This window comes from Zosterops lateralis (genome assembly GCF_965231275.1).
Source record: "Zosterops lateralis genome assembly, chromosome: 19".
Classification (NCBI taxonomy): domain Eukaryota; kingdom Metazoa; phylum Chordata; class Aves; order Passeriformes; family Zosteropidae; genus Zosterops; species Zosterops lateralis.
Genome location: NC_139779.1, coordinates 6,388,942 through 6,416,392, shown reverse-complemented (window position 1 = coordinate 6,416,392; position 27,451 = coordinate 6,388,942). Strand labels below are relative to the sequence as shown.

The 27,451-nt window shown below is 54.6% G+C and overlaps 2 protein-coding genes across 4 annotated transcripts in view; one reads left to right on the top strand and one right to left on the bottom strand.

Moving 5' to 3' along the window:
* The window catches only part of DTX2 (deltex E3 ubiquitin ligase 2), a 34,927-nt gene extending 31,528 nt beyond the window's left edge, over positions 1-3,399 (bottom strand). For 2 of the 3 annotated variants that reach the window (XM_083875472.1, XM_083875474.1), the window contains exon 1: positions 3,342-3,399. The gene's annotated coding sequence lies outside the window, so the exon portion shown is untranslated. Of the gene's footprint in view, positions 1-2,280; positions 2,395-3,341 lie in introns of those variants that run through there. The other variant, XM_083875473.1, reaches the window with a different exon arrangement.
* A 10,434-nt stretch (positions 3,400-13,833) lies between these two features.
* Positions 13,834-23,180, top strand: SSC4D (scavenger receptor cysteine rich family member with 4 domains; the record flags this gene model as incomplete). The annotated part of the gene is made up of 9 exons (XM_083875320.1): positions 13,834-13,954; positions 17,748-18,053; positions 19,008-19,079; positions 19,369-19,683; positions 20,397-20,477; positions 20,722-20,799; positions 21,652-21,963; positions 22,315-22,392; positions 22,864-23,180. 9 exons carry the CDS (start codon positions 13,834-13,836, stop codon positions 23,178-23,180), a joined length of 1,680 nt encoding a protein of 559 aa, XP_083731446.1.
* Positions 23,181-27,451: the final 4,271 nt, after the last annotated feature.

The window sequence follows — 27,451 nt, the reverse complement described above, 5'->3', positions numbered from 1 at the left end:
GCCATCTGCACAGAGAATGACATCCCTGCCGGATGGGGGAAGATCCCACGCTCCGTGGAGCGTCCCATCCACCATGCCCGTGTGGCTTGATAGCTTAAAAAAGACAGAGAAGGAGAGCTAGCACAGAACAGACACACCCACACGTCTGCATTTACAAGAGGAAGGCAACAGTTTCCCCAGGAATTCAGTGTAAATTAGCTTATGAGCTGCTCTGTGATTTTTACACAACACCCCCAGCTCAACTGGTCTTGGTGACAAACTGCTCCGGATCACCAAGATCCTACCCTGGTCTCTGCTATCCATCTTTTCCTTGTAACCCATTCTTGCCTAACACACCAAGGACAGTCATTTTACTGCTCAAACAGCAAATTAAGACTTAAGGTATCAAACCCAACACCTGCCTCTGCCACTTCTTTTTATGGCAGGTTTCACACCAACCCTTTTCCACCTCAGGGACCACCACAGCAAAAGCCAGGCTGTGGCATTTTCTGTCCCACCCCTCTGCACCAGGTGCTCTGAACCCCAAATACAGAACCAACACCTTTTTTTCCCCCCCAAAGTTGTTACCAAATATTCATGTGCAGCCACACGCAGAGCAGAGAAGAGGGAGGCTGTGAGGAGGGAGTCAGCGATTCGTTTTCCTTCCTTTCTGAAACAGCAGCAGGAAATGCAAACAAGCAGACGCCGCAGCACAAAAGCCACCTCCTTCCCGTGCCACCTCACACTGGCTGGGGTGACAGCTGGGTGACAGCAGCCTGTCCCTCACCCCAGGGTGGCAGCGATGCTGTGAATCCTGGACCACACGTGAAGGAACCCGGGGCTGGCTGCACGAGAGTGTCGCGTGCTCCCACATCCACTTCCTCATCGGAGTGGAAAAATATTTCCTGTGCTGGGACTGCTGCTCCAAAGGAGGAGCGAGGGGCGTATTTCAGCCTCCTGCCAGCTCTTGCTGAAAGCTGCTGGAGCCAGCAGCTGTTTGCACGGATTGGGAAGCGAGGAATGCGGGAGAGCATCAGTAAACCAGAATTACACAAGTCATGGAGTTGTGGCAAACGAGAAAGAAAAGGCCTAAAGTTGCAGCTCCTGACTTCTCTTTGAGAATTCAGCAGCACACAAATATTAAAAGCTGAGAAAGTCAATACTGGAGCTGTTTGTACAGCGTTCAGCATTACACCACAGCAGAAGGAGTTTGGGGAGAAGTGGGACGTGGTTTGGGATGTGTTACACATCCCAGCTCACACCTTCACTCAAATCTCATGGACTAGAACACTCCACCTCATGCTTTATAAATACCTTGAAAAGCCGAAATTCACATCAGCCCTAAAAGCTTTTGACCCAACAGTCATGGCTCCAGTCAGAAATTCCCTGGGCCACTCTTCCTCCAGTGAAAACAAAACCCTGGCTAATTCAAGTGCAGACCTTAATATTCCAGCCAGACGCCCTTCACTTTGAAGGTATTTGGTAACATGGGCTCAGAGCTTGAGTTTGGATTTGTTTGGTTGGAACTTTATGCCCAGCACAACCTCTGAAACATTTGTCCACATGGCTTTAATTGGGGACTTGGACAGGAAAAGAAACTGAGTGCATTTCAGATGTGTTTTCCAGCAGCTTCACTCCCTGCTCCTCAAACTCCAGCAAATGGTGGTGAAAAAGCTGGAGAACAGGAATTAAAGCCTTTGAAAGCTGTGTTTAATTCTCTGTTCTACTTCCAGAAAGCAGAATTTCTTTTTGCTTTAAATGCAGGATGTTAAAATTAATGGGTCTGAGACGATTTCTAAAAATGCCAACTCCTTTTTAAAGTTTCTGAACTTGAATTGCCAGCACTGATAAAAGTTTTCACGAAATGCAAGCTTGTACCTGGAAAAGAAAAAGAGCCTTGGGAGCTCTTGAGCTGGGCTGAATTAAAAATAAAAGTCATCAGATTGGTAAAATAGAGACTTTTCAGCAGGTTATTCAGAAAAGAGTGCCCAGGAGGGATTGTTAAGCATCACGACACCACTTTGAGAGACAGGACTGGGAGGGCAACAAAGATCCCATGGGAAGAGATTACACAGGGATTAGGGGAGCATATAAAGCACAGGGAGGCCACAGGGCTGCAGTGAGACGTGACCCTGTGCAGGGGGCACGACTGGAGCAGCACTACAGGTGCTCTGAGCCCTCCCCCGACCCCAAACCACCCAGCCAGGGCCCCCACACCAGCTGAGCTGCTCTTCTGGGCACAGCAAAACTCGATGCTACAGGGCTGGAAGCTGTTGCCAGGTAATTCGTACCCAAACACACCTTTCCTTACACAAGCACTCAGCACCGATTAGCGCCAACCAAAGAGAAAGAGAAAGAGCTCGGCAGTAGAAGAAGGGTCACAGTAACAACTTCAAGCACGCAGATCCATCCCAGCCCTGTCCTCTCCCAGCCTCTCCTGATCCTCACGGCACAAGGTGCCTGGGTTGGCAGTCAAAACAACAGAAGAAATAAACCCGGCTGCTCCAAGCCTGGACTGCTTCCATTCAAAACAAGCTTTTAAGCGAGTTCCCCTCGGAGGGGGAAAACAGAGACGGCAACCGAGGCGGAACAAAGCGTTTGCTGTCAGTTAAGCCGAGGGCTGGTTTCGGGCACGGGGGAATAGAAAAGCTGAGGCAGCGAGAGGACGGCAGGTACAGCCGCAGGATCCCACCTGGACACGGGATCTCACCGCACTTTGTGTCCCAGCCGGCTACTCCCGGGACCTGCCGGGCACCCAGGCGGGTTATTCATTTGCGGGGAGATCACTGACTTGTTAGTGAGAACCCGGCACCATCTGCAGAGCCCCTCCAGCTCTCCCCAACGGCTTCAACCAGCGGCAGGAACTCCTGGAGCTCCAGAACAGCCAAGCAGGGTCCCACCTCAACGAGCCGGTGGCTCAGGGCCGGCCCGAAGGGGCTCACCCGCCCCTCAGGGAGCGCCCCGGGCAGCACCGGCCGCCAGCGGTGCAGGGGGTGTCCGGGCGGCACCGACCGCCCCGGGAGCAGGGCAGGAGCCGGGGCCTGCTGCCAGGGGAACGGCGCCCGTGTTCCCGGGCCGGCGGGACGCCGGGCAGGCTGGGCCCAGAGCGGCCGCAGCGGCCCGGGTGGTCCCTCTCGAACGGGCCGCGCTGCGCGGCACGGGGTGCCGGGGGTGCCCGCCCGGGGGTGCCCGCCCCGCGAAGCACAGCACAGCCTAGTCTAGTGCAGTCTAGCCTAGCCTAGCCTAGCCTATCCCGGCCCAGCCCACCCCCCGGCCCGGCGCCGCTGTCCCCCGGCCCCGTCACCCCTGGCCTGGCCTGGCCCGGCCCGGCCCGGCCCAGCCCCCAGCCCCCAGCCCCTCACCCCTCGCAGGGCCCGGCGCCGCCGCTCCCGGCCCGCGGTCACGGAACCTCCGCGCCTGCGCACGCGGGGCCGCCAGGGGGCGGGGCCAAGGGGGCGGGGCTAAGGGGGCGGGGCTAAGGGGGCGGGGCCAAGGGGAGGCGGGGATGTGATTGGTGGAGGCGTGAGGGAGAATAATGGTGAGCGTGAGGCGGTGTGGGGCCGAGTGTGGTAATGTGATAATGAGTGTGTGATAGTGATAATGAGTGTGTCCTAATGAGTGTGTGATAGTGATAATGAGTGTGTCCTAATGAGTGTGTGATAGTGATAATGAGTGTGTGATAATGGGTGTCCTAATGAGTGTGTCATAATGAGTGTGTGATAGTGATAATGAGTGTGTCCTAATGAGTGTGTGATAGTGATAATGAGCATGACAATGAGTGTGTGATAATGAGTGTGTGATAGTGGAAATGAGTGTGCCATAATGGGCGTGTTAATGAGTGTGTCATAGTTATAATGAGCGTGATAATGGGTATGTAAATGAGTGTGTTATAATGAGTGTGTGATTGTGATAATGAGCGTGATAAATGAGTGTGTCATAATGAGTCTGTGGTAGTGATAATGAGTGCGTGGTAGTGTTAATGAGTGTGTTAATGAGTGTATTAATGAGTGTGTGATAATGAGTGTGTGAGAATTGGTATGTTAATGAGTGTGATAATGAGTGTGTGATAGTGATGAGTATGTTAATGAGTGTGATAGTGATAATGAGTGTGTGATAGGGATAATTGAGTGAGTCTGCAGGACTGAGTGTGATAATAAGTGTGTGGAGTGTGTGGGAACAAGTTTGCTTCTGAGTGTGGTAATGATAATGAGTGCAAGTGTGTAGGACCGAGTGTGATAATGAGGGTGTGATGGTGATAACGAGTGTGCATGATACTGTGTGATAGTGGGAATGAGAATGTGTGATAGTGAGTGTGACAGTGAGTGTGTGTTAGTGACTGTGTGTGTGATAGTGAGTGTGACAGTGAGTGTGTTAGTGACACTGTGTGTGATAGTGAGTGTGACAGTGAATGTGAGATAATGTGCCACAATAAGTGTGCACGTTGGTGTGACAGTGTATGATAATGAGTGTGTGATAGTGTGTCACAGTGAGTGTGAATAGATGTGGAAAAGTGATTGTGTAAAGGATAGTGACAGTGATAGAGTGTGAGAGAGAACTGTTGGTATATGTTTGTGGGATAGTGGGGGTGTAAGTGCGACTGTGTGATGGTGTGGGTGTGTGTGTGACAGTGTGTTTGAGTGTGATATCGTCCATATGAGTGTGATACTGTCCATGTGAGTGTGAGCATGTGTAGTACTGGGGGGGTGAAATGCTCTATGTGTGCAGGGGATTCTGAGTGTGTGAGTGCCCATGTGTGTGATGGGGTGTGTGTGTGTGTGATGGGGTGTGTGTGATGGGGTGTGTGGGTGATGGGGTGTGTGGCACACCACCAGCAGTTTCACACCTCTGGGTGCCGTGGGTGTGACCCCTGGACCCAGATCCAGCCTGGATCAATCAGCTGCTCACCAGCTTGAGGGTTTCATTGACACCCATGTAGAGCCAAAGCAAAGCCCTGGAGGTGCCTGTTCCTTGTTTGGGATGAGGATGGTGGAACACAACCCCGTGTGCCACAGCTGGAACGACGCAGCGCTGCTCCCTCCCAGCTGCTGCAGCTCCACCACTTCCCTTGCAAGATGGATGTTTATTTAGGGATTCCTGTGATCCTGCAGCATCTTGGAGGGTGTTGGATCCCTTCTTCATGCTCTCTTGGAGGTAGGTCAGGCCCCACCTGAGTTTTTCCCTTTCCTGGGAACCCCACCAAGACATTGGCAAGCAGTGATTAAAGAACCACAGAACCGGAGGACCATTTAGGTTGAAAAAGACCCTTTAAGATCACCATAATTCCTTCTGAACCAGGAAGTGCTCACCAGTCCTTATCAAATAACTTGAAACTTCCCTGGACTTTACACCCATGCCATGATACACCTGCCCCAAAAGGCTTATAAAATAAAGAACATTGTGTTTGGAGTCAGTAGTTACAGCAAAAAATAACATATAGAACCACTTTATACTGTAGGAATGGAGGGATATTATAAAACTCTTCTTCCAGGGTTAAACACATGAGAGTAATTGTTACAGAGCTGAATAAAGTCGGTTTTCATCCCAAAATGTACAGTGCCAAGCACATAACCACGACAGCTCCAGTGAAAACCCTCTGGAGCTGCATCCCCACACAGCTCAGCCTCGTATGCAAATGCCCATGGATTTCTCTGCTCCAGGATGGATGAGACTGTCACATACTCGAGTTCAAAATACTCACAAAGTACTAATAATTGCCAGAAGTGATTGATAGCCTGCTTGTAATGTGTCTGCTCAAGCAATAAGTTTCACATTTACAACTCAGGTGCTTGGGGTTCCTGTCTCCTGCGGCTGTAATTAGAAACTGGAGAGCAATGCAAAGGGTTTTTATTCCCTGAAAAATAGATAGGAATGCTTCATAAAGCCATGCTGGGAGCAGACTGTGTGATCCATGTGCCTGCATGGGTGGACAGGTATAAAATATTCTGTGATCCTAAATAGGGAAAGGTTTCAGGGACATTTGAGGGTGGTGAAGAAGGGTTTCTATCGAGTCTTGCAGACCTTCATGGCAAGGCTGGGAGACAAAGGGATACTCCCAGTGAGGAGTCCTGGCTGGTGAGAGAGGATGGGCGAGGGCTCAGGGAGATGCTCCAGGGCTGAAAGGTGCTACTGATAAGGGCTGCAGGGTGGGGGAGAGCAGAGGTGAATTGGGTGCAGCTCCTGGGTGGAGGGCAGGGCTGTACAGTGGAGATAAACCAGTCAGGTGGTGGCTGAGCTGTGGGAAGAGTCTTAAATTGCATTAGATTTATTTAATTTTTTTTAATTTTTGAGCAGGGATTCACGCTCTGATCTTGCATCAGGGTCCCTGGAAGGTTTTTTCAGGCGCAGTGAGTGGCGGAGGTACCTCATCTCAGCAGTATAAGTGCATGGTTGGTCCTCAGCCTCCCTTTTCTCACACCTCTCTGTCGCTTGTCCTGTATTCCACAATGGTCCAACAACCTGAAAGGGATTAACAGAGCCTTGGACAGTATGAATCCGGGGTCTGGTGACCTGCTGAGCCTGTCAGACCCCACTGCACAACTTTCTCCAACTGTGCTGTGTCAGGGTGGCTGTCAAGATTCTGAATGGTCCCCGAACCTGAAAGGTGAACCTCAGTATCCTGCTGTCCCCGAGGACTCTGTTTTCACAAGGATGCAGACCTCACAATCCTCACTGCCTGCAAAAAATATTTTATATTTTACATGATTTTTACCTTAATGATCCGCAGATTTTAACATGCTTTTTATCTATTTTTTTCAGCTGGATCCCTTTTCCCCCATGCTGCTCTTTCCCACACCCTTCTCTGCATGCTCCTCAAATCAGTATGCAAAGCACTGAGTCCTCCAACGTGGCATCACCTCCTGTCTGATCCATCCACGCACTGGGGTAACCAGCCAAATATTTGCCTTCCCTCTGCTCCTTTTCTTGCAGTGGTGCTGGAAGGCTGTTGAATTAATTTCTCCGTGGCTGCTCCCTCTCACACGATTTTGGCTCGAGGTCCTACACTAATGTCTACAAAGCCTGATGCTTGAGGCTCTGTTAAATTGCCAGGCTTAGCTTGGTGCTCCAGGGAATAGCCTGGCCACTTAGGAAACAGCCTGTCCAAGCTCTGCTGGGATTGCTGCACTTTGAATTCACAGCCCACTCGATTTCAGATTAATTTCCCTGAGCAGACAAACCCAAAGTGACAGGAATTAGAAAGAAATTCCTCTGCAGGCAAAGAATAATAGGTGAAATTTCATTTCATTTTCCTCTGCAGCAGCTGCTGCTGGTTCCTGCCAGGGACTAGCCAGACAAAGCAGGGATGGATCTGGTGTGGGCATCCCCCTCCTGCTGGGTGACCTTGCTGTCCAACCCTTGGGAATTACCTGCTGAGAGGGACATGTTCCTCATCCCTGCTGGTAGTGGGAGATGCCCCCTGAGCTCAGCTCAGCTCTCTGTTCCACTGCCTGCCTTCTCTGGGGAAATCATGGAATCTTGAACATTTTGTGTTGGAAGAGACCAGCCCAGGCTGTTCCAAGCCCCTGATATGGGCAGGGACACTTTCCACCATCCCAGGTTGCTCCAAGCCCCACCCAACCTGACCTTGGACACTTCCAGCGTCCGTATCTTCTCTGGGCAGCCTGTGCCAGGGCCTCATCGCGCTCATCATAAAACATTCTTTCCTTATGTCAATCCTAAATTTGCCATTCTCAGTTGAAACCCTTGCCCCTTCTCCTGTCATCCTGACCCCGATCAAAAGGCTCTCTCCATCCTTTGCTAAATCCAGCCGGGAGCCGGAGCCGAGTCGTCTGTGCTGTGTTCATGTCTCTCCTGCTCTGGCCACACTCGCCTCGCCATTAGTGCTAATTAGGGGCAGAACTCATCCCGCTCTGCCTTCTGCCTGCTTTTCCCAGGGGAGCTTTCCTCTCTCTTCCCGAATCCAAGCCTCTCCCCGCTGTCTCCAGCGCTTCTCCCTGCAGCTGCGTGCCACCTAGTGCACACTGAGCCGCCTGGCAGCCGACAAGGCAGGCGATCCATCCCTCCAGAGCTTTCCCGCAGCTAAATGAGCCTTTCGAGGTCGCTTCCAGCCCAAGCTGTTCCATGCAGGGTCAGGCTCGGGCATGGCTTCTCCGTCCCCACGCAGGCTCCTGCACTGGCAGTGATGCCCACCCGTCTGCCTTGCCATCGCTCCCCAATCACCCACTTTGGCACAGTTCGGACTTTAAAAGCACTGAGGCTGCAGCAGTCCCATCTCACAGCAGCGATGCTGCAGCAGGAGTGGGATGCATTAATTCCCCAAGGCTGGCAGAGAAGCCAGCAAGTGCCGGTCCCAATGGACAAATCATAAAAATAAATACACCTACATAAATACCTGCGTATATATATGATATATATCTGGCTATTGTCCCATAGGATCCTGCTGCCAGGTGAGGTTTCACCCTCAGAGGTAATGGCAGGCGGAAAAGGGAGTTACAGACACACCCTTAAGCTCATGGTCCACAGCGAGTGCCTTTGGTGAGGGAGGGGACCCAGCTCCCTGTTTCCCATCCCCTCTCCCCCTCTCTGTGATTCTTTCCTGCTCCTCCCCAGCCCTGGACGGCGGCTGGAGCCCATGGCGTGGGTCTGCTGCCTCCTGTCAGCGCCGCGTCCTTGGGCTGCTCCTTCCCACCTGCCCGAGGTGGTTTCTGCAGGAAGCAGATTAGGGAGGAACAAAGGTGATTTTGTCCGGGGAGGGGATGGGTACCTCTCCCCGAGCTCCGGCTTCCTGCAACGCTGAGCCTCTCTCTGGGGGCTTCCACTGCTCTTTCCTCAGCCCTGCCGTTCCTTCAGGACTTTTAAACTGCTGGAAAACACCTTAAAATTAGCTGGTGGTTCCCAAATAGCACAGGGAACCAATAGCTCCAGCTGCACCGAGGCGGGGCTTGATGTCAGGACAGGGAACCAAAATGGTCTTGTATTGGATTTCCATCTTTCCCTTCTTCAAAGGCTGGTTTGGGGCTGAGAGCTCCCCGGAGCCCACACTGCAGGATCCCATCACTGGCCGTGCCCTGGAGCAGCAGGAGGAGCAGAGGAAGGAGGGGAGGCTCCATCTTGCTGTAGATGCAGCATTTTTAGTGCCGGTACTCCCCAGGGTAAAAGCAGCAGCAGGAGCCTCCTAAAAACCCGGTGATTGAGCACAGCAATCAGCAGGGGAGCCCTGTTATTCTTTATACACCGGCTAAAGGCTCGAAACAGCAATTGGTGTTTTTAGCCCCGTGTTTCCCTCCTGGCAGCAAGAAGATGCCTTTTGTTTCAGCTTAGGGCTCTTTCATAAGGCATCAGGCTCTTCTTTACATTCCCAAAGCATTTCCTGGCCATGGCATAGCCTGGACAAATGAGTTTCTCTCTCCTTTGTATTTTCCTAACTAAACGAAAAGGAAAATCGCTTTCGATTTTTGGTTTTGGTTTGTTTCGGTTTTGGTTTTTGGTTTGGTTTGGTTTTGTATTTTCTGCAGTTTCGTGAGCCACTTGTTTTCCCCAGTTTCTGCCCATGGCCAAACTGCTGCCAGAAAAGAGGTCTGCTGGAGATGCCACCCACTGCCATAGGAAGCTGTGGCAGCTGCTGAGTGGATGTGGGAATAGCCCTTAGAAGCTTCTCTCCCGTGAGCATCTCTGGAGTGTCCCAGAGTGTCCTGGAGTGTCCCTGCCTAGGCAGCAGGATCATCAAGAAGCATAAAAAGAACTTTTTTTTTTTCCCCCTGGCACACAAGAGAACAGCCTTGCTGTCCTGTGGAATTTTATAATTAGCCTTTTTTTATGTTGTGGCTGCTCCCTGAATAAGGCTGACTGTGTTTTCTTTTCCCCAGAGCAGCGTAATCCCCTAGCCTGATACTGCCAAGCCACTCAAAGCACATGCAGGAACGATGTAGACATGGAAAAAGGCTGAGATGCTGCCTCAAATGCCCAGAGAAATCCTGGGCAGGGTGGAGAGCATCTTATCCTTGCATATCCACATTTTGCTCCTGGTCTGCAAAACCTGGATGTGGATTGATGCTGGAGCTGATGATTCCCAGTCCATGGGCCCTGGCAGACAGCCAGGACAGTGGGGAGTCTGTCAAAGTTTAGGCAAAACAGACTTAAAAAGCACCTTTGAAACTTGTGCTCATGATCTGGTTAATTAGAACTTTGTTGCTACTGGGAAATAAAAGTGCCTAATTGCTAATTACTAAATCCCTGCAAGAAAGGAACAGCAGAAGCTGTTGGCGACAGTTGTAGGCAGAGCTGGCTTTGTGCAGAGTTAAAATACAAAACTCAGGCTATTTAGGGCATTTAGAGGTCTGGGTTTTGCATAGGAGCAAGTGAAAAATCCAGCAGCAAGAGCCACAAGGCAAATTCTGCCTCCCATGAGAATGAGGGCAGGAATTCTGTGGCTCATAAAATCAACTCGCTGAAAGCCAAAAGCACACCAGGCTCCTAAAACTGCTGGGGAACTTACGAATTCATAAAGCTGGGAAACACAGTAGGTTTGGAGGTTCCTTTTCTGTGGTCTTCAAGGCTGCTGAGACCCAAGAGTCTCACATTTTCTGGCTTTTACTTGCAATGGTGGTTAAAATGGTTAAAAGGCTGTAATAGTTAAAAATTATTAAATATACACTATTCTTTTCAAACCAAAAGAGATGCCCCGGTCAGGAGCAGAAAGAGACAACATGGATGTGTAGAGCAGGAGGTGGTGGAAGTGGATGGGGAAGGTTTCCAGCCACAGGACATCCCTCACCACAGGCTGAGAGCACAAGGATAGGTCACATCCCTCCAATGTCCTCAGCAGAAATGCCTTGGATGGTCAGACAGGAACAATCCTGTAAAAAGGGATGTCTAAAGGCAATTTCTTGCTTGGGAACAGGCAAGGAAGGCCCAAGGAACAGGTCTCCAAGTCCCCCGGGCAGGGAAGGAGGTCGGAACCATCCCCTCCTGCTGCATCCCAGTGCTGGCTCAGGCACCGACAGAAGTATTTCCAGCCAGATGGTTATTGCTGACTTCCTCTCCAGGTGGGCACTCAGACAGCCGAGCAGGGAGGTGGGAAGGAGCTGAAAAGCCCAAATCCTCTGAAAAAAGCTTCTTCCTTCCCCTCGAGGCGTAGCCCAGGCTCTGCCAGCACCCAATTTAAGGATGTGTCCCTGCCTGCCTCCCTGAAACCCGAGCCATTCCCTCCGCGCCATGTCTCCTTAGCGTCTTCCCTCTCTTCTCCTCTTTCTGCTTCTTCTTCCTCTTCTTCTCCCTCCTCCTGCTCCCTCTCTTTCTCCTTTGCTTTGGGGATGGTCTGTCCCAGGATGGGTTGCAGGGCTGCCATCCTGCTGTAACCCAGCAGCAGCAGCCCCAAGAGTGAGAAGAGATGACAGGCTGGAGCTGTTCCGTTGATGGATGAGATCCATTTTCTTCCCCCTTTTTAATTTTTTTTTTTAAATTTACTAACCAAGATCTCACCTAAAGAAAAAAAATTCCTGCCTTATTCCCATCCCATCTTACCAGGAATATTAATTTCAAATCTCATTTTTTTAGTATTTTATAACTGACTATCCAGCTCCTTTGTTTATTTCAAAAGAGGACGGTATTTCTGGGATTCGATACACCCATCTTTATACTGGAGAGAAAATACCAAACAGGTATGTGGATTTATGATGCTTTTTTTTTTAGCTCAAGGTGGTAATTACAAATAATAATCTGGTGGGGTGGTGGCAGCTGAAAAACTGTGATTTCTCCTGAAGTTGTTTGAATTGTTAAAAAGTGGAAGAAATTATAGAGAACTGGGTTTCACTTCAGCTGTGGCCAAGGGGTACAAAGGGGATCAAAAGGGATGAAAGGATCTGTGGGGTCCTGTGTCCATGTGGGAGGAGGGAGTTTTCACTGAGGGCAAAGAGCTGGCTGGGCACAATGTGTTTGCTGTGGTGTGTTATTTGGGGTGAAAACACAGACTTTCTGTGCCCCACTTTAAAGCCCTGATCCTCCTCTGCAAGTTTTGTGCCATCCCTGGAGGTCAGTGCTTGTGCAGGATGGGGGTGATGGAGGATTTGCTGCTTCTTCCATCAGGTCCCTGGTGAGAGGGTGGCTTCACAGCTTGAACACCTTGGTGTGAAGGGGCTTCCATAAACCCACATTCAGCAATGCTTTAAATCATAGAATCATCACAAAATCGTGGAACAGTTTGGGTTGGAATGGACCTTAAAGCTCATCCCATTCCACCGCCTGCCATGGGCAGGGACACCTTCCACTATCCCAGGTTGCTGCAAGCCCTGTCCAGCCTGGCCTTGGACACTTTCAGGGATCCAGAGGCAGCCACAGCTTCTCTGACTGATATTAAAAGGGATGCTGGGTTTTGCTGCAGTGCCATAATGACTAACTATGCCTTAAAAGCAGATTTTAATCTGTGGGGATTCTGAAAGAACCCCAGCACCCCTGGGTTTAAGGAAGGGAGTTCAGTTTCCAGATGAATCCTGAGCGTTGGGGTGAGGACGGAGAAGCAGTTGGAAAAGCACAGACAGAGGAGGAAAATTGAGTTTTCCCTCTTTGGGGTCAGCCGTGGCACAGCACCGCAGTGGTTAAAGGCCGCTGCCACCCTGCCAGGGAGCAGGAACGCGCTGGCTCCGGCACAAAAGTGGCCGGCGATGACAGTCCCTGCGAGCAGGACGCGAGGCCGGGCTTTGGCCGGGGCAGGGCGGCAGAGGGGCCGTCTGTCAGCCCTGCCCCGCTGCACAGAGGGGAGGGCCCGTGGGACAAAAGGCGATTATTCGGCGCTTCAGGAGGGATGAATGGAGTATTGAAAGCCACTACCTCAGGCAGTAGATTGGTTTTCAGCCCCCATCACTGAGCTGTCTGTCCGCTGGTGAGTCTCCTCCAGAGGCTTGGTCAGCAGGAGCCGAGCAGATACCGGGGAGATGTAACGGGGCTGTGTCCCATCCACGAGGGCTCCTTCCTGCACCTCCATCACCTCTTGCTGCTGCACAGAAAACCCTTTGGGCCACCATCATCTCTCCCTAGTGCAGGCAACCAAGTCCAAGCCTTGGTTTAAAGGCTCTGGAGCTCCCCCAGCCCATGGTCTGGAGGGGTCTTGGCTGGGTGGACACCAGCACACGGAGCTCTTGTCATCCCCTGACTCCACATGGGAAAACTAGGAGCAGCAAAAGGCTGGATGAGAGGTTTCCATGGGAAGGAGGGTTTAGCCACTGATCCCGTGGATTTCAATGACCTTTCCCAAGTTTCTGACTACCAGTAGATGCCTGCAGTCGTGGTGCATCCCTTCAGGAGTTGGTGTGCCCCTTGCGGGCTGGAGGGACTAATTTTAGGGCTCTGCTGAGCTGAGCCTGACAGCTCGGGAGCATCCTCACGATGGCACTGCTCCCCCAGCGCACGCCATCGCCAGACCGGCTGCTGGGACCGCGGGATGTGGGTCTGGGCTACCGGAGGTGTCCCGGGCAGCAGAACCAGCACTTATCCCCTTCCCAGACAGCCTGCGAGTGAGACAGAGCTGGAAATCCACCTCTGTGGCAGTGAGCACTAAATGAGGGGGAAATGGAATCTTAAGATGTTTAATCTCTTCCTCATTTTCTGCTGACATTCCCTGTTGCTGAGTTTTATCTTGCAGGTGGGATACGGCCCTTCAGCTTCATCTTGCCACTCAAAAAAAAAAAAAAATTGCTAACGAGCAATTTATCAATGAATCCGGCTGGAATTATTTTTCATGTGTCACTGCTCCAGGAAATACTGAGGAAGGACATGTTCGCAGGTCCTGCATGGCCCTTGGTGACCACAGGCTGTCCTGGCCACCACCACTAACACTGCTGTCCTCATGTTTCAGGGAAGTGTCCTCTGGAAATTCATCTGCAGGAGGACTGACAAGCAGAAATGACACTCGGTCCCTGTCCAGACACCCAGCACAGCACAAGGAGGCAGAACATCGAGGTGCTGCCTCTCTCCTTGATGCCAGCCACGCTCCTCATCCTCTTCACCCTCCTCAGCCCCATCGGTGAGCTCCTGCCTGGGGCAGTGGGAAGGGTTTTAGGCACCCGCGATCCCAGATTTGTGGGCAGATTTTCTCCAGGCACAGGATTATTGTGGTGTCCCCCACAGCGGTGAGTGTGCACAGGGATGGAGGGAGCACGTTCAGCTCTTATGTCCCACCATGACCTGGCTGTGATGGGAAGCCCAGCACTCAGGACATGCAGGGGAATGGGGCAGGCAGCTGCCAGCACTGGTGATGGAGGAGTTCTGGGCTCCAGAGCAGGCAGCACCCATGGGAAGATGCTGATGGTCAAGGGATGCTCCTGCAGTTGTTCCCCAGGACTTGTGGGACCAGTCCTGCCAAGAAAACGGGTGGAATGAGCACCCATCCCCTGAGGACAACGGTCCCTACTCACTCCTGGCAGGCACTGTCCAGCCAGGATGGGAAGCTTTCAAATAGACCTGGGAAAAGCCATTCCCGCCCTGGAATGCAGGTCCACACGGGTGCTGTGGCAGCATGGTTATCCCAGTGTGACTCTATCCGTGTAATTACAGCCAGGCGGTGGGGAACTCATTCCTGCCTCAACAAACCCGCGCCAAGGCACAGCCAGCCAGAAAACTGGGAATTCAGGTGTGGTCACACATCCTAATTGAGTTAAATCGGGTTTTACCTTCCCACCGCCTCAGCTAGTGCTCTCCTTTCCCCTCGGGATGCTGCGGCAGCATCCGTGCCCACACTCCGGGTGTGGGGACGCTGGGGGGACCCTGGTGGCTCTGTCGCTGTCCCCTGCATCACCTGGCTCTCCTGGTTCTCTTCAATAATGGGCACAGATTAGTCGCTAACGAAGGGCGATTTGTCCTCCCTTTTGGTGGTTTTGTTTAGCAGCAGTGTTTACTCGAGCAGTTTCCCTTTTTCTTTCAGCTTTGTGAAGCTGGATCAGAGAAACATGGAGGGCTTTCTCTCTTCTCAAAAAAGACAGTTTCCCCCTCGTTCCTCATTACTGTAGACAAACCAGGCATATTCTTTTCAGATCTCTTCCGACTTTGCTGGAGGATGCTCTTAAATGAATATTTCAGAGCTTTGATTTTGACTTTAAGGGAAATGAATATTTATCAATGTCCTTTTTATCCACTGCTTTTTCGGCACTGGAGAGGACTAGGTGTTAAAAATCAATACAAGCCAGGATAAGACACTCTTCCTAGAAACCCTCACATCTCCCCATTGTTGGTGCAGGGGTGAGCGGAATTACCTCTACCCTGTTGTCCAGCCCATGGGGCTGCTGTATCCTTCCCTTTCCTCTCCTGCAGAGCCCCTCTGCTCCTCTGGTTTCACCAGTTTAATCCCCAATTCTTGCTGGAATCACAGCATCCTTTTCCACGCCTGGTCCAGCTGGGTAAGGCAGGAGCTCTGACCTCTCTGGAGCTCCCCAGCTGCTGCTGTTCACCCCAGCATCCCTGCTAAGTCACGGATACAGCCAGACAGTTGCCTTATTCTCCTTCCTCTTGGGGCTTCTAGGTCTTTCTTTGACAGCCCTGATTTCTGGCTGACTTAATGGTCTCCCAGGCAACGTCCTAGCAAGGAAAAGGGAGGTGGGTTCATCTGCTCTGCTGTCCCCCCAGGTTCACACTGCTCCTCACAGCAGTGACATCCACCCCCAGAGAGCCTGGCATTGACCTTCCCCTCACTGCTCGTGGGCTGAGGGTGAAGCAGGACAGGGCTGGTCTGAGGCAGGAGAAGAAAAGAGGCCACGGAGGCACCACAGGGTGTTGATCAGTCCTTGGGTGCTGTAATTAGCACAGAGGCATCATGGAATCACAGAATTTTGGGCTGGAAGCGACCTTAAAGGTTATCTCGTTCCAAACCCCCTGCCATGGGCAGCGACACCTTCCATGAGGTTTGGAAGGATTTTGGGAGGTGTCACCCTTGGGAGAGAGTTGTGCAGGCAGAGCCTCAAACCCAGGACACCTCAGATGCCCAAGGAGATCTGCGCTGGGCTGCAGCATTGGACAAGTGCTTGTGGACTGGGATCTCTACGAGGTCAAGCCACTCATCCCCAACCCCAGGGCATCATGATCATGTTGCTGTGACCTCTTGGGCGAGCTGGAGCCTTCAGTGACCCATGCTGGCAGCATTCCAGGGAGGAATCACACATCATCAGCATTGGGGCTGAGAGGGATTTTGTGCCCAAATAATGCCCAGCTGTGGGGAGGGGGGTGCAGAGCTGAGGACACATCCTGCATCCTTCAAGTGCTCACCTCCCTCTAGATGAGGTTTGTTCACCCCCTAAGGTGTCTGCACCCCATCAGCAGGTGTGTTGGTACTTGCCTGTAATTATGGCACTTCCAAAAAGTGGATTTTGTTGGGGAAATAAAAGAAAAAAACAATTAAAATGTACATAGGGTGAAGCATCTTCCATCAGGACTTCTCCACTGGGTTTCTCAAGCTGGGCAGGATTGATTTTCCTTTTTCTCATCTCACTACCCAAATTTTCCATGGGGGTGATGGGGCAGGAGGATGCAGGAGCTGCCCAGGGCTCTTAGCAATGCAGCCACGGATGGACAAGAAGGTCCCCAAGACCTGGCCCAAGACAGGACCCACCTGGAGTGGCTTCTGCTGGCCACTGGGCTCATCAGGGTCACACATGTGTCACCTTATGCTTCAAGCACAGTCCCACCAGAGTCACAGTCACTCATATGCTGCCTCAGTTTCCCCACTTGTGAAGTAGATGAAGTGATGGCCCAGGGAAGGGTGTTTATTTTTCCCCCTACAAACACCAGGACTTTGCAGGAAAGGGAAGGGTCCAAGGGCTGCTGGGTCCTGCCAGTCCTCACAATACCCATCCCATCCCTGCTGCCATCACTCTCCAAGCTGCACCTCCTCCTCTCTGGGGAGAGCTGATCCTTTCTCTTCTATCTTGCAGGCACCACCTCTGAGCCTGAGCTGTTGCCATTCCCAGGTGAGATTCTTCTCTTAAAGTCACTTTTCTCCAAGAAGTTTTGTAGTTGAAAAATGCATTTTTAGGTAAAAGAAGGGATTTGGGGAATTTAAGAAAGGAAGGATATTGGTTTGGAACAAAAAAGCATCAAGAAGAAGCTAAACTTCTTTTATATATAGGAAATAAAGATTCTTTATTATCTTTATTTTGCTAATTATCCTGAGAGGAGAATTTTGCCACCTCCTGCTGAGTCCCTGTCCTTGTGCCATGCATCACACACAAGTAAATAATTCCCTTGCTGTGGTAGACCCCAGGCACTTCCACACTTGCTCCCGTGGCCAGCAGCTTGAGAGATCATCTGCATCCCACCATCTCCCATGTGGGATCAGCTCTGGATGCACTCCATCATTATACTCTTATTGAGGCTAATAAGAATTTGCTAATTGCATCTTGCCACTTGTCACCTATTGTAAGTCAACATGTGGTGCCACGTGTCTGCTTTTCCCTTCTCCCACTGGGTTTTTGCCCATTAGCAGGTGAGATGATGGGAGCATCACAGAGCCACAGAATGGTTTGGCTTGGAAGGAACCTTAAAAACCATCTCATCCCACCCTCTGCTGCAGGCAGGGCACCTTCCACTAGGCCAGGCTGTCCAAAGCCCCATCCAGCCTGACCTTGGTGATGGTGCATCTCATTGCTGGATTGAGATAAGCTGTGTCTCCACAGCTACCTGCTGCCAGCAGATGAAGGGAGCTGGGCAGCACCAAGCCAACAACTGGGCTTGGTGAGAGAAGGGACAGGATTTTGTCTAAGAAGCGGGAGTTTGATGTAGGTTTGCTCCCCATTACCTGCTGAGTGACCTCTCTGTCGCCACCCTCCCAGAGATCCGTCTCTCCAATGGGCCCAGCCGGTGCCAGGGGCGAGTGGAGATCCTCTACAACGGCTCCTGGGGGACAGTCTGTGATGATGACTGGGACATTGTGGATGCCAATGTGGTGTGTCGCCAGCTGGGCTGTGGCCATGCCATCACCCTCCCAGCTGCCATGACCTTCGGCCAGGGGAGTGGGCCCATCTTCCTGGACAATGTGGACTGCAAGGGCTGGGAGGCAGCCCTGAGCGAGTGCTGGAGCCATGGCTGGGGCATCCACAACTGCTACCACTACGAGGATGTGGCTGTTGTGTGCAACGGTAATGAGGTTGGGTTCCTTAGGGGGCAAAGGAGGGCAGGGGGTTCCTGTGGAGTGCAAGACTTGGGGGCTGCAGGAGCCTTGGTGGAGCCCGAGAGTCTTATCTCAGAGCCTGTTCCTATGACCTGGGTCAGCCAAATGTCCTCTGCATCTTCCTTTCACTCCTCTCCTCAATCCAGGTCACCCCCCAGCTCCACAGGCTGGTGCTCCATAAGGTGACCAGCCTGTTTTGTGTTCCTTGTCACTCCCAGCTCGGGGACTTTGCGCCCTCTCCAGTATGATCCCTGGGGAAAGAGCACACGCCCACCCACACTCCTGCCTCGGAGTCAGTTGCTGCCCAACTGCTCTTTCCCCTTTTGACTTGTGCTTCTTTAAACTGCTGAGCTTTTCAGTAGGAGATGTTCCTAAAGGTGAGAAAAGCAGTGGAAAGTGTTTGAGCTTGGCAAGTGAAAGTGGAACGGCTCTGTGACGACCCTTATGTACCCCACACACGTTCCTCCCTCACTGTGCAAGGTTTGCTCATCAGCCAGGCATCAGTGAGCTGTGAAAGTGAGGCTGTGCAGACCTGGAGCAGCTGCTCTGTGAATCCCCTGCAGAAGCAGGGCTTGGAAAAGGAGGAATGGAAAGGCAGGGATGCAGGGTTGGGCAGTAGGTTGTACCAACAGCAATCAGAGAACATAAGTTGTGGATTGAGCAAGAAACTGAATCATGGCATTGTTGGAGAGGAGAGGTGGAAGGAGTGAAAAAGGAGGTGGGGAGCTGGGTCTGAGGGCAGAAGAGAGGCTGGAGGTGTTGGCAGAGGGCTCTGGGCAGGGTGGTGCAGCTGCAAACCCCTCTATTTTCAGCTGGGGCTGGTTTGGTGCAGACCCTCCTGGAGCAGTGGGGCGGGAAGGATCCCTCCAGCTTCGAGGTGGAGCAGCAGCAGCAGGTGCCACCTCTCTGCTTCCCTTTGCAGAGTTCTCACCCATGCAAGTCAGCGAAGGACCGACCACCAGGATCCTCACGGCCTCAGTACAGGATGGGGAAAGTAAGCTGCAGGGGGAAAGTGTCCCCTACTGTCATCTGCTGCCTCTCTTGAAGCCTCCCAACCCTCCAGCCCTGAGGTGCAGACCCTCAGACCCCATCATTGTGCTGCCCATGGCCACACCCCATCCCAGAAGTTCCCAAGGCTTCCAAGCCCTGTTGCTCTAAAGCTTTGCCCATCCCCTCTTCTTCTCACTCATTTCCTTTGCCATCATGGGTATGGCAGGATCTGGGCATGGTGTGCCATGTGCAGGGACACCACATCCTCCTCACCTCGTGCTGCCACCCTGCAGGTGACGGCAGCATCCGCCTGGTGAGCGGCCCCGACACCTGCCAGGGCCGGGTGGAAATCTTCTACCGTGGCAACTGGGGCACCGTCTGCGACGACGACTGGGGCCTGAGTGATGCCAGCGTGGTCTGCAAGCAGCTGGGCTGTGGGCAAGCCCTGGATTACAAGAGCAATGCCTATTTTGGCTATGGAACAGGACGTATCCTCCTAGACAACGTCAACTGCGACGGCAGCGAGCCCTTCCTGTCCGCCTGCTACAGCCTCGGCTGGGGCATCCACAACTGCGGCCACCATGAGGATGCTGGGGTCATCTGCGCAGGTACCAGGCAGGGCATCGCCCTCAGGGTGGGGGAAAACCCAGGGACATCCTGTTCTCCCAGCAGAAATGGCCTCAGAGAGAGGCTGCGATGCCCAAGGGACTGGGCTCTGCGCTGTGGGAATATCCTTGCTTCTTATCCGCCCTCATCTTGGTGCTTCAGAGTAGCCACCCCACACCAAGAGCCCAGAGCACAGCTGGGGTGGTCATTTGCAGGGGAAATGCATCTGCCATCCTGCCATTTCCCTCTGCCATTTCCCTGCTCTGCTGGCTGGAAAACAAGCTGCCCATGTCCAGAAGGAGGGAGCGGCTGCCAGGGGCTGGGCACGGTGCCAGGCCCAGCCTGCCTCCCCTTCCTCTCCTGAAATGATGTATTCCTGCCATTCTCCACTGATTACTGTTTATAATGTTAATAATCCCCCTGAATTCCCTCATTATCATGGCTAATGACAGGAGCAGTAAGTGCCAGTGCTTTCCCTTTCCCACTATTAATGGACAAAGGGGATGATGTAGGACAAAAGGGACAATTTTTTCAGCCTGGTCCTTTCCTTCCTAAACATCCCCATCCCCTCTGGCACCTCCTCTGGGCACAGAGTCGATGGCACCACCATGCCCAGACCTTGCTCAGAGGGGCAGGGCATAATGAAGCATGAAAAGTGATGAATCCTCATGATAAATCTCCCAGGTGTCACCTCTATCCCTCTGTGTCACCACAGGACCAGACACATCCACCATCACATCCTTCACTACCTCGGTGGCCATGGACTCTGAGGAGACACTCACAGCCACGGCCACAGGTAGGAGGTTGGCACTCCGTCATCTGGAGGGCAAAGCTGTGCCCTCTATGTCTTCTTGTGACCCAGCCTGGCCACCCTGGGGTCCTGCCATGCGTGGGTGATGCCCAGGAGGTGACATTGCCCATGGCAAGGTCTTGCCCAGGGGCAGCCATGGTGCTGGTGGGCACTGGCACTGACTGGAGCAGAGGCAGAGGGTGCTGGATCTGGACCCCCCAATGCCCACATGTCCCCATGCTTGTCCCAGCAGTGACAGAGAGCAGGGACCAGCCCTCCCAGGCCACCGAGGTGGTCACCACCACACTCCTGACCATCGAGCAGGAAAGTAAGTGTGCAGCTGCTGCTGGTCCTGCACAGGGCTCCACATCCCTGCAGGAGTCACTCCACATCCCCAGGGCTCACCCCATGCCCCCAAAGGTCACCCCATGTTCCAAGAGCTCAATCCATGCCCCAGGAATGATCTCACATCCCCAGGGCTCACACCACATCCCCAGGGTTTACCCCATGCTCACAGGGTATTCACCCCATGATGCTCAAAGGTTCATCTCACATCTCCAGGGATTGCTCCATGCCCACAGTGCTGCTTGGGAATCACCCCACGTACCCAGTGTCACCCCACATCACCAGGCCTCACCCTGTGTCCCCAGGGGCTCACTGACATCTCCACAGTCACCCCACGCTCTCCAGGGGTCACCCCATAACCCAGAGGCTCACCCCATGCCCACAGGGATTTGTCCCACATCCCCAGGGGGTTACACCTACATCCTCAGGGGTTACCCCAGAACCCAGGGGCTCACCCCACATCCCCAGGGGGTTACACCCACATCCTCAGGGGTTACCCCAGAACACGGGGGCTCACCCCACATCCCCAGGTGGTGGCACCCACATCACCAGGGGCTACCCCTGAACCCGGGGGCTCGCCCCACATCCCCAGGGGGTTACACCCACATCCTCGGGGGTTACCCCAGAACACGGGGGCTTGCCCCACATCCCCAGGGGGTTACACCCACATCCTCAGGGGTTACCCCAGAACCTGAGGACTCACCCCACATCCCCAGGGGGTGGCACCCACATCCTCAGGGGTTACCCCAGAACCCGGGGGCTCATCCCACACCCTCGGAGGGTCAGCAGGGGCCACCCTGTGGAGCCCTGGTCCCCCCGGCGTCGTGGCACGCAGGTGGCGGCTTGCGGCTGGCGAACGGGAACGGGAGCTGCCGCGGGCGGGTGGAGGTGCGGCACCGCGGCACCTGGGGCACCGTCTGCGACGACGACTGGGACTTCCCCGACGCCCAGGTGGTTTGCCGGCAGCTGGGCTGCGGCGCCGCCCTGGCCGCCACCGTGCTGGGCTCCTTCGGCTACGGCAGCGGGCCCGTGCTGCTGGATAACGTGGGCTGCGGCGGCGGCGAGGCCAGCCTGGCCGACTGCTTCCACCTGGGCTGGGGACAGCACAACTGCGGCCACCACGAGGACGCCGGGGTCATCTGCCGAGGTGAGAGCGGGAGGTGGGACAGGGGGAGGTCTGCAGGTGAAGCTCAGCTCGGTGGGAAAGTCAGTGGGTGTAGGAGGGATTTCGGCCACGCTCAGGCTGGCTGTGGGAAATGGGGTCCCCCAAATGGGGTTGTGGGTGATGAATGAGTGCCCCACAGCCCGGGGTTTGTCCTGCACCTGGGGACAGCAGTGGCAGTCAGTGTGGGTGATGGCTGCAGTGTGGCACTCCCTCTGGTCCCCATTTGTGCACCTGGCTGCACATCCCACCCCACACCCCTGCAGCCATTCCACACCACTGCTGGGGGGCCTGTCCCTTGGAGTCACTTTTCCCACCTCTCCTCCACTGCACCAGGTGCTGATGACACTGAAGACCATTTCCAAGAAGCCACTGCTACAACCACCACGCTGGGCCCGACTCGTCCCAAGGAGGGTAAGTACTGGGGTGTCACCTGGGGACACAGTGCCACACCCTGGGGACACAGTGCCACACCCTGGGGATGCTCCATGCCGGCACAAGGTGGAAAAACAAATGGCTCTGGTAGAGGCACAAGATCTGGGAGTGCCTGGAGCAGCCCACAGGATGGGGAAAAAATGATGACACTGTTAAGTCACAGCCTCTCCTGGTGCCCCCAAGGCTGGGTCAGGCAGAGGTGATGGACCTCAGAATGGGGAAAAGAGGTGATGAACTAAAGGGACAGAGCTGGGAACAGAGGTTCCTCCACCTTAACATCCACCATGATGCTCTGAGGGTCACCCCCAGCTCTGGCAGGTCACTCCCCTGCTCCTGGCTGTGCAAAGGCAGCGAGGGAGCTCTGGGCTGAACACAGGGCAGGCAGGGAGAGTGGGACACAGTGCAGGGCTGGGCACAGGCAGGGCCTGCCTCACCCCACGCCCTCCACAGGCTCCCTGCGCCTGGTGAACGGCAGCCACCGGTGCGAGGGGCGCGTGGAGATGTTCTACCTGTCCCAGTGGGGCACGGTGTGTGACGACGCCTGGGACCTGCGGGACGCCAAGGTGGTGTGCAGGCAGCTGGGCTGCGGCCACGCCCTGGCGGCCTGGGGGGAGGCACGCTACGGCCAAGGCACCGGCTACATCTTCCTCGACAACCTCAAGTGCAAAGGACATGAGCCCTCGCTGCTGCGCTGCTCCCACATCCGCTGGGACGTCCACAACTGCGACCACTCCGAGGATGCCAGTGCTGTCTGTGACATCCTATGACCCTCCCGCAGGTAAGGAGGGACAGGGATGCTGTAGGGAGCTGGTGGCAATGCCACAGAGAGGGGCTGAACCCTTGGTGCTGGTCTGGACACGCTCCCCGCGCTGGCCCTGTGGATATTTGGGCTCTGATGGTGGGAGGAGTTGGGTGAGGACTGGGTTCTCCTCATCTCCTGAAATAGTGGTTGAAGTTTTCCCCCTCCACCCCCAGACAGCCCTTTGGAAAAACAAAACGGCTTCTGGTGTGAAATCTGGTTGGTTTCAGCCATTTCTTTTAAGAGATGAGGAGAGAAAAATGGATTTTCTGCTGTGAAAATGATGTTAAATTATACTCAGAAAATGTAAAAAGGGGGCTGAAATCACACCAGGATGCTCCAGTGGCTCTGCAGTGAGTTACTGTAGTTCTGCAATTTGCTTTGCAAGCCCTCCAGCAATCCCATTACCAGCTTTTTCTTCCCGTTTTGGCATCAGAAATACCAATTCCTCCCCCATTTCCATGCAGCAGAAATGCAGGCGTTGGATCTCACGCCATCTGCAAGCCCATTTCACCTGTTCCTTCTGCAAACACCGTGGGGTTTAGGAGAGCTCAGATGAGATTTCCCTTCCCTGGGGGGGCTTCAGCACAGCCAGTCCATGCCCAAAAAAATCTCCTGGGGAGTAGGGAAGGATGGGGCTCCCTGCAGTCCCCCCATCCTTCTCCATCCTGTGCCATACAGACGTGCTGGCTTTGGCTGCTCTGTCCCAAAAGCTCCATGTTACGAGGTGCCCAGGGCAGGCAGGGAGCTGGCACACAGGAACACAAGCAGATGGAAAACCATAGGGAAGACCCCAAATCCCTTCCCAGAGCAAGGAAAGGGACCTAGCAGCCTGCTCCTTCCCCAGCCCCATGCCTTTGGGGTATAAAGGCTCCTTTCCTCCCAGCTCAGGTGGAAAGACCCAGCCTGCAGCACCTGTCACCTTCACCACCAAGTGTTTGATTCCTGCTGGGACATTGGGAAGATGATCTCCGTGTTCTCATGGATGGGGTTCAAGGGTGGGGAAGGGCTCGTGCAGTGGCACAGAGCTCGTTCCTCTATCTGTGCAATTCTTTTGTTGATAAGAACATATTCCTAGGTTGGGTTTTCCCCTTTTTTTTTTTTTTTTTTTTTCTTATATGTGTTTGAGTTTGTTTTTGTGAATACATAAAAGCCCTTTGAAAGTGCTCTGAGAGCTGACTTGTTTTCCTGTCATCCCCTCAAAGCCCTGGGTAAAAGCAAATGCCTGGAGAAGAGGGGATGCCCCAAACCTGGAGGAGAGAGCTCAGTTCTTGCTGCCAAAAACTGGCCCAAATCCCTGGCTGACCCTCAAGTAGCCTTTAATTCCCACCCAGCTGAGAGCTCAGCTTGGACCTTTCCCCACCCCAGCTCTGGGGGTACAGCCCTGATGTCCATCAGGCTCAGGGGATGAGGCTGGATCCACCTTTGGGTTTGTTCCCAGTGGGATTTGCAGCCACATGGGCTGTAGGGTGGCCCTGGCCTCATGTTCAGGCTCCTGTTGGCTGCTTCCACTCCCCACGGACAGAGCTTTCCCAGCACTTTGATCCCAGTCCAGCTTTCCATCAGTGGGGAAACTGAGACATGGAAGCATCTTCCAGGCAGGCTGTGGCAGCACAGCTGGACAAGGGCTTGCTGAGGCCCTGGGAGAGGGCAGGGAGGTGGTGTGTGAACAAAATCCTCGTTTCCCTGTGCTCCCAGCTCCTGCATGCTCCACTGCCCCCTCACTTCCCATCTCGCCTCCTGCCTCCAGGACAGCTGGGCAGTGTCTGGGTCCTGCTGGGAGCAGGAGGGGGACAGAGCTGTCCCCAGCAGCTCCCAGGCCATCCCTGCAGCCCACACCAGCTGGGGATGGGTCATAGGGTGCTGTGAGCTCCTCCAGCTTTGCTGTCTCCTCGCTGTGGCTATGGGAGATGGAGAGGGGCTGTGGCCAGGAGCTGCTCTGGAAGCTGCAGCCTCTTGGGGTGTCACAGGGAAGAAGATAAGAATGGCTGGATGGGTTTCCCCTGTTTTTCTTGGGGATTATGCCTTGACCTGGCAAAGCTGGGCTGTTTTTTGGTGTTACCCCACATCCTGCTCCTCTTGGCTTTGAGCTGGGAAGAGCAGGTCCTGGTATCCCAGAGTTTCTCCCTTTCACAGCCTACAATCCGGCAAGCAAAGGGTTTCCAGCCAGGAAAGGCAGCAGCTGCCTCCCTCATCTTCCAGCCTTTTCTCCTGCAGCCAGCTTGGGATGGGCTGGGATCCACAGGGATCCCCCCAGACATTTCACAGCCAAGCTGGGCATCATCTCCTGTTCCTCTGGGAGCAGGGAGTGGCGGGCAGGGTGGGAGCAGAGTACCAGTGAAGGGATGCCCTGGGGCAAGGAATAGAGGGATGGAGGATGCCCTGGCTCTGCATAAGGGCAGCAGCACAGGGGATGCTCTGGAGCTCGGTAGCAGCACAGGGGATGCTCCGGAGCTCAGTAGGAGCACAGGGAATGCTCTGGAGTTCAGTAGCAGCACAGGGGATGCTCTGCAGCAGGGCAGCAGCACAGGGAATGCTCTGGAGCTCGGTAGGAGCACAGGGGATGCTCTGCAGCAGGGCAGCAGCACAGGGAATGCTCTGGAGCTCGGTAGGAGCACAGGGGATGCTCTGGGGCTCAGTAGGAGCACAGGGGATGCTCTGGGGCTCAGTAGGAGCACGGGGAATGCTCTGGGGCTCAATAACAGCACAGGAGATGCTCTGGAGCAGGGTAGCAGCGCGAGGAGGGGGCAAAGGTGTGAGTGCATCCCACCACGGGAGCACAGCCAGGCTGCAGCGGCTGCGTGGGAGCCGGGAGAAGCCGAGTTCCTGCCCAGCTCCCATCCTCTTGCCGACGTCAGCTGTTTCCCGGCGCCCAGAGCAGCTGCAGTTCCACACCGGTCGATGTCATCGATTAGTTCCTCTCCCCATCCCTGGAGAGGGGATGGTGTGGAGGGTAGCAGGGAGGAGAGAATAAATATTTCAGCAGGTCCAGGCAAAAGCCGGGGTTATTTTGAGTCTGGGATTTATGGGCTATTAGGAATAAGGAATGAGTCTGTGCTGGGGAGAAGAGACCCATTAATCCAGGCTGAAGGAGCACAAATGAGCAAGGGGAAACGGAGGAGGCTTTAATTATTTTGCCACGTTCTAGAATAATAAGCTGGCCTCTGGCTGGGCGCTGGTGTGGGGCTCAGGAGCTCTGCTGCCCGGGAACTGGGGCAGGTGAGGGACACTCATGATTAAACCCCCCCAGCTGTGCTGCGAGGGATGTGCAATCTATTCCGAGGCCAATACAAGCCGCTCTTCTGGCTGGGGCGTGGTGGAGGATGCCCCGCTTGTGAGGGGAGGCTGCAGACTGCAGGGACGGCAGGAGGGGCCCGTGGGTCAGTGCCCGGCCCCAGGGGTGCCCTTCCCGGGCTGGGCTGGCCCTGCCACCGCCGTGCCCCGTTAAGGCAATCCCGTCTGTGCCTGTAACCGGAGGAGCTGGGCGCTATCCGCTGCAGGGTGAGTCAGTGCCGGAGGCAGCCCTGGGCCGGGAGCATCCCTGGCTCTGCACACCCAGCACCACCTGGGTCACCTTGGGCTCTGCTCTGTTCTCCAGCTCACTGTGTCCCCTCGGCTAGCTGTGCCCTCCCCTGCCCTCCTCGCTGCCTCCGCATCCCTCCTCCAAACGTGCCTCAGTTTCCCTGGGGGACACGGGGAGGGTGGTCTTGGCTCACCCCTTGACACCCTCGGAGAGTTGCAGGGACCCGGCTGCCCTGGCTGGAGGGGCATTCCTTATCCCGTGGGGACACCGAGATCTGCCCCAGGCCCTACAGTCAGCGGTCCCGGGAATCCGCACACCCACGTGCGGCAGGGATGCAGGGCAGGGACAGCCCTGGACCACCTCCTCCTCCGACGGCACGAACGAGAGGACCTGACCTCCCTGCGGCATCCCTGCGGCACCGCAAGGCTCGTTCCCTCGGCGAGCGCGGCCCCGGGTGCCAAGGTCGCCCGGCGGGCCCGGGGCGGTGCGGGAGGCGCTCCCACAGCCCGCGCCGCCGGCAGCGCCCGTTCCCCGCTCCTGCCGGGCCTGCCGCCGCGGCTCCCGCTGACGTCACCCGCCGGAGCCGGCAGCTATTTTGGGAACTGCAAAGTCACTGGCGCAATTAGTCGGCTGGCAAAGGCAGCGGGGCGGCGGGGGGACCGCGGGGACGGCTCTGCTCCCCACGCTGTGTCGTGCCGGGCCGGGCCGGGCGCTGC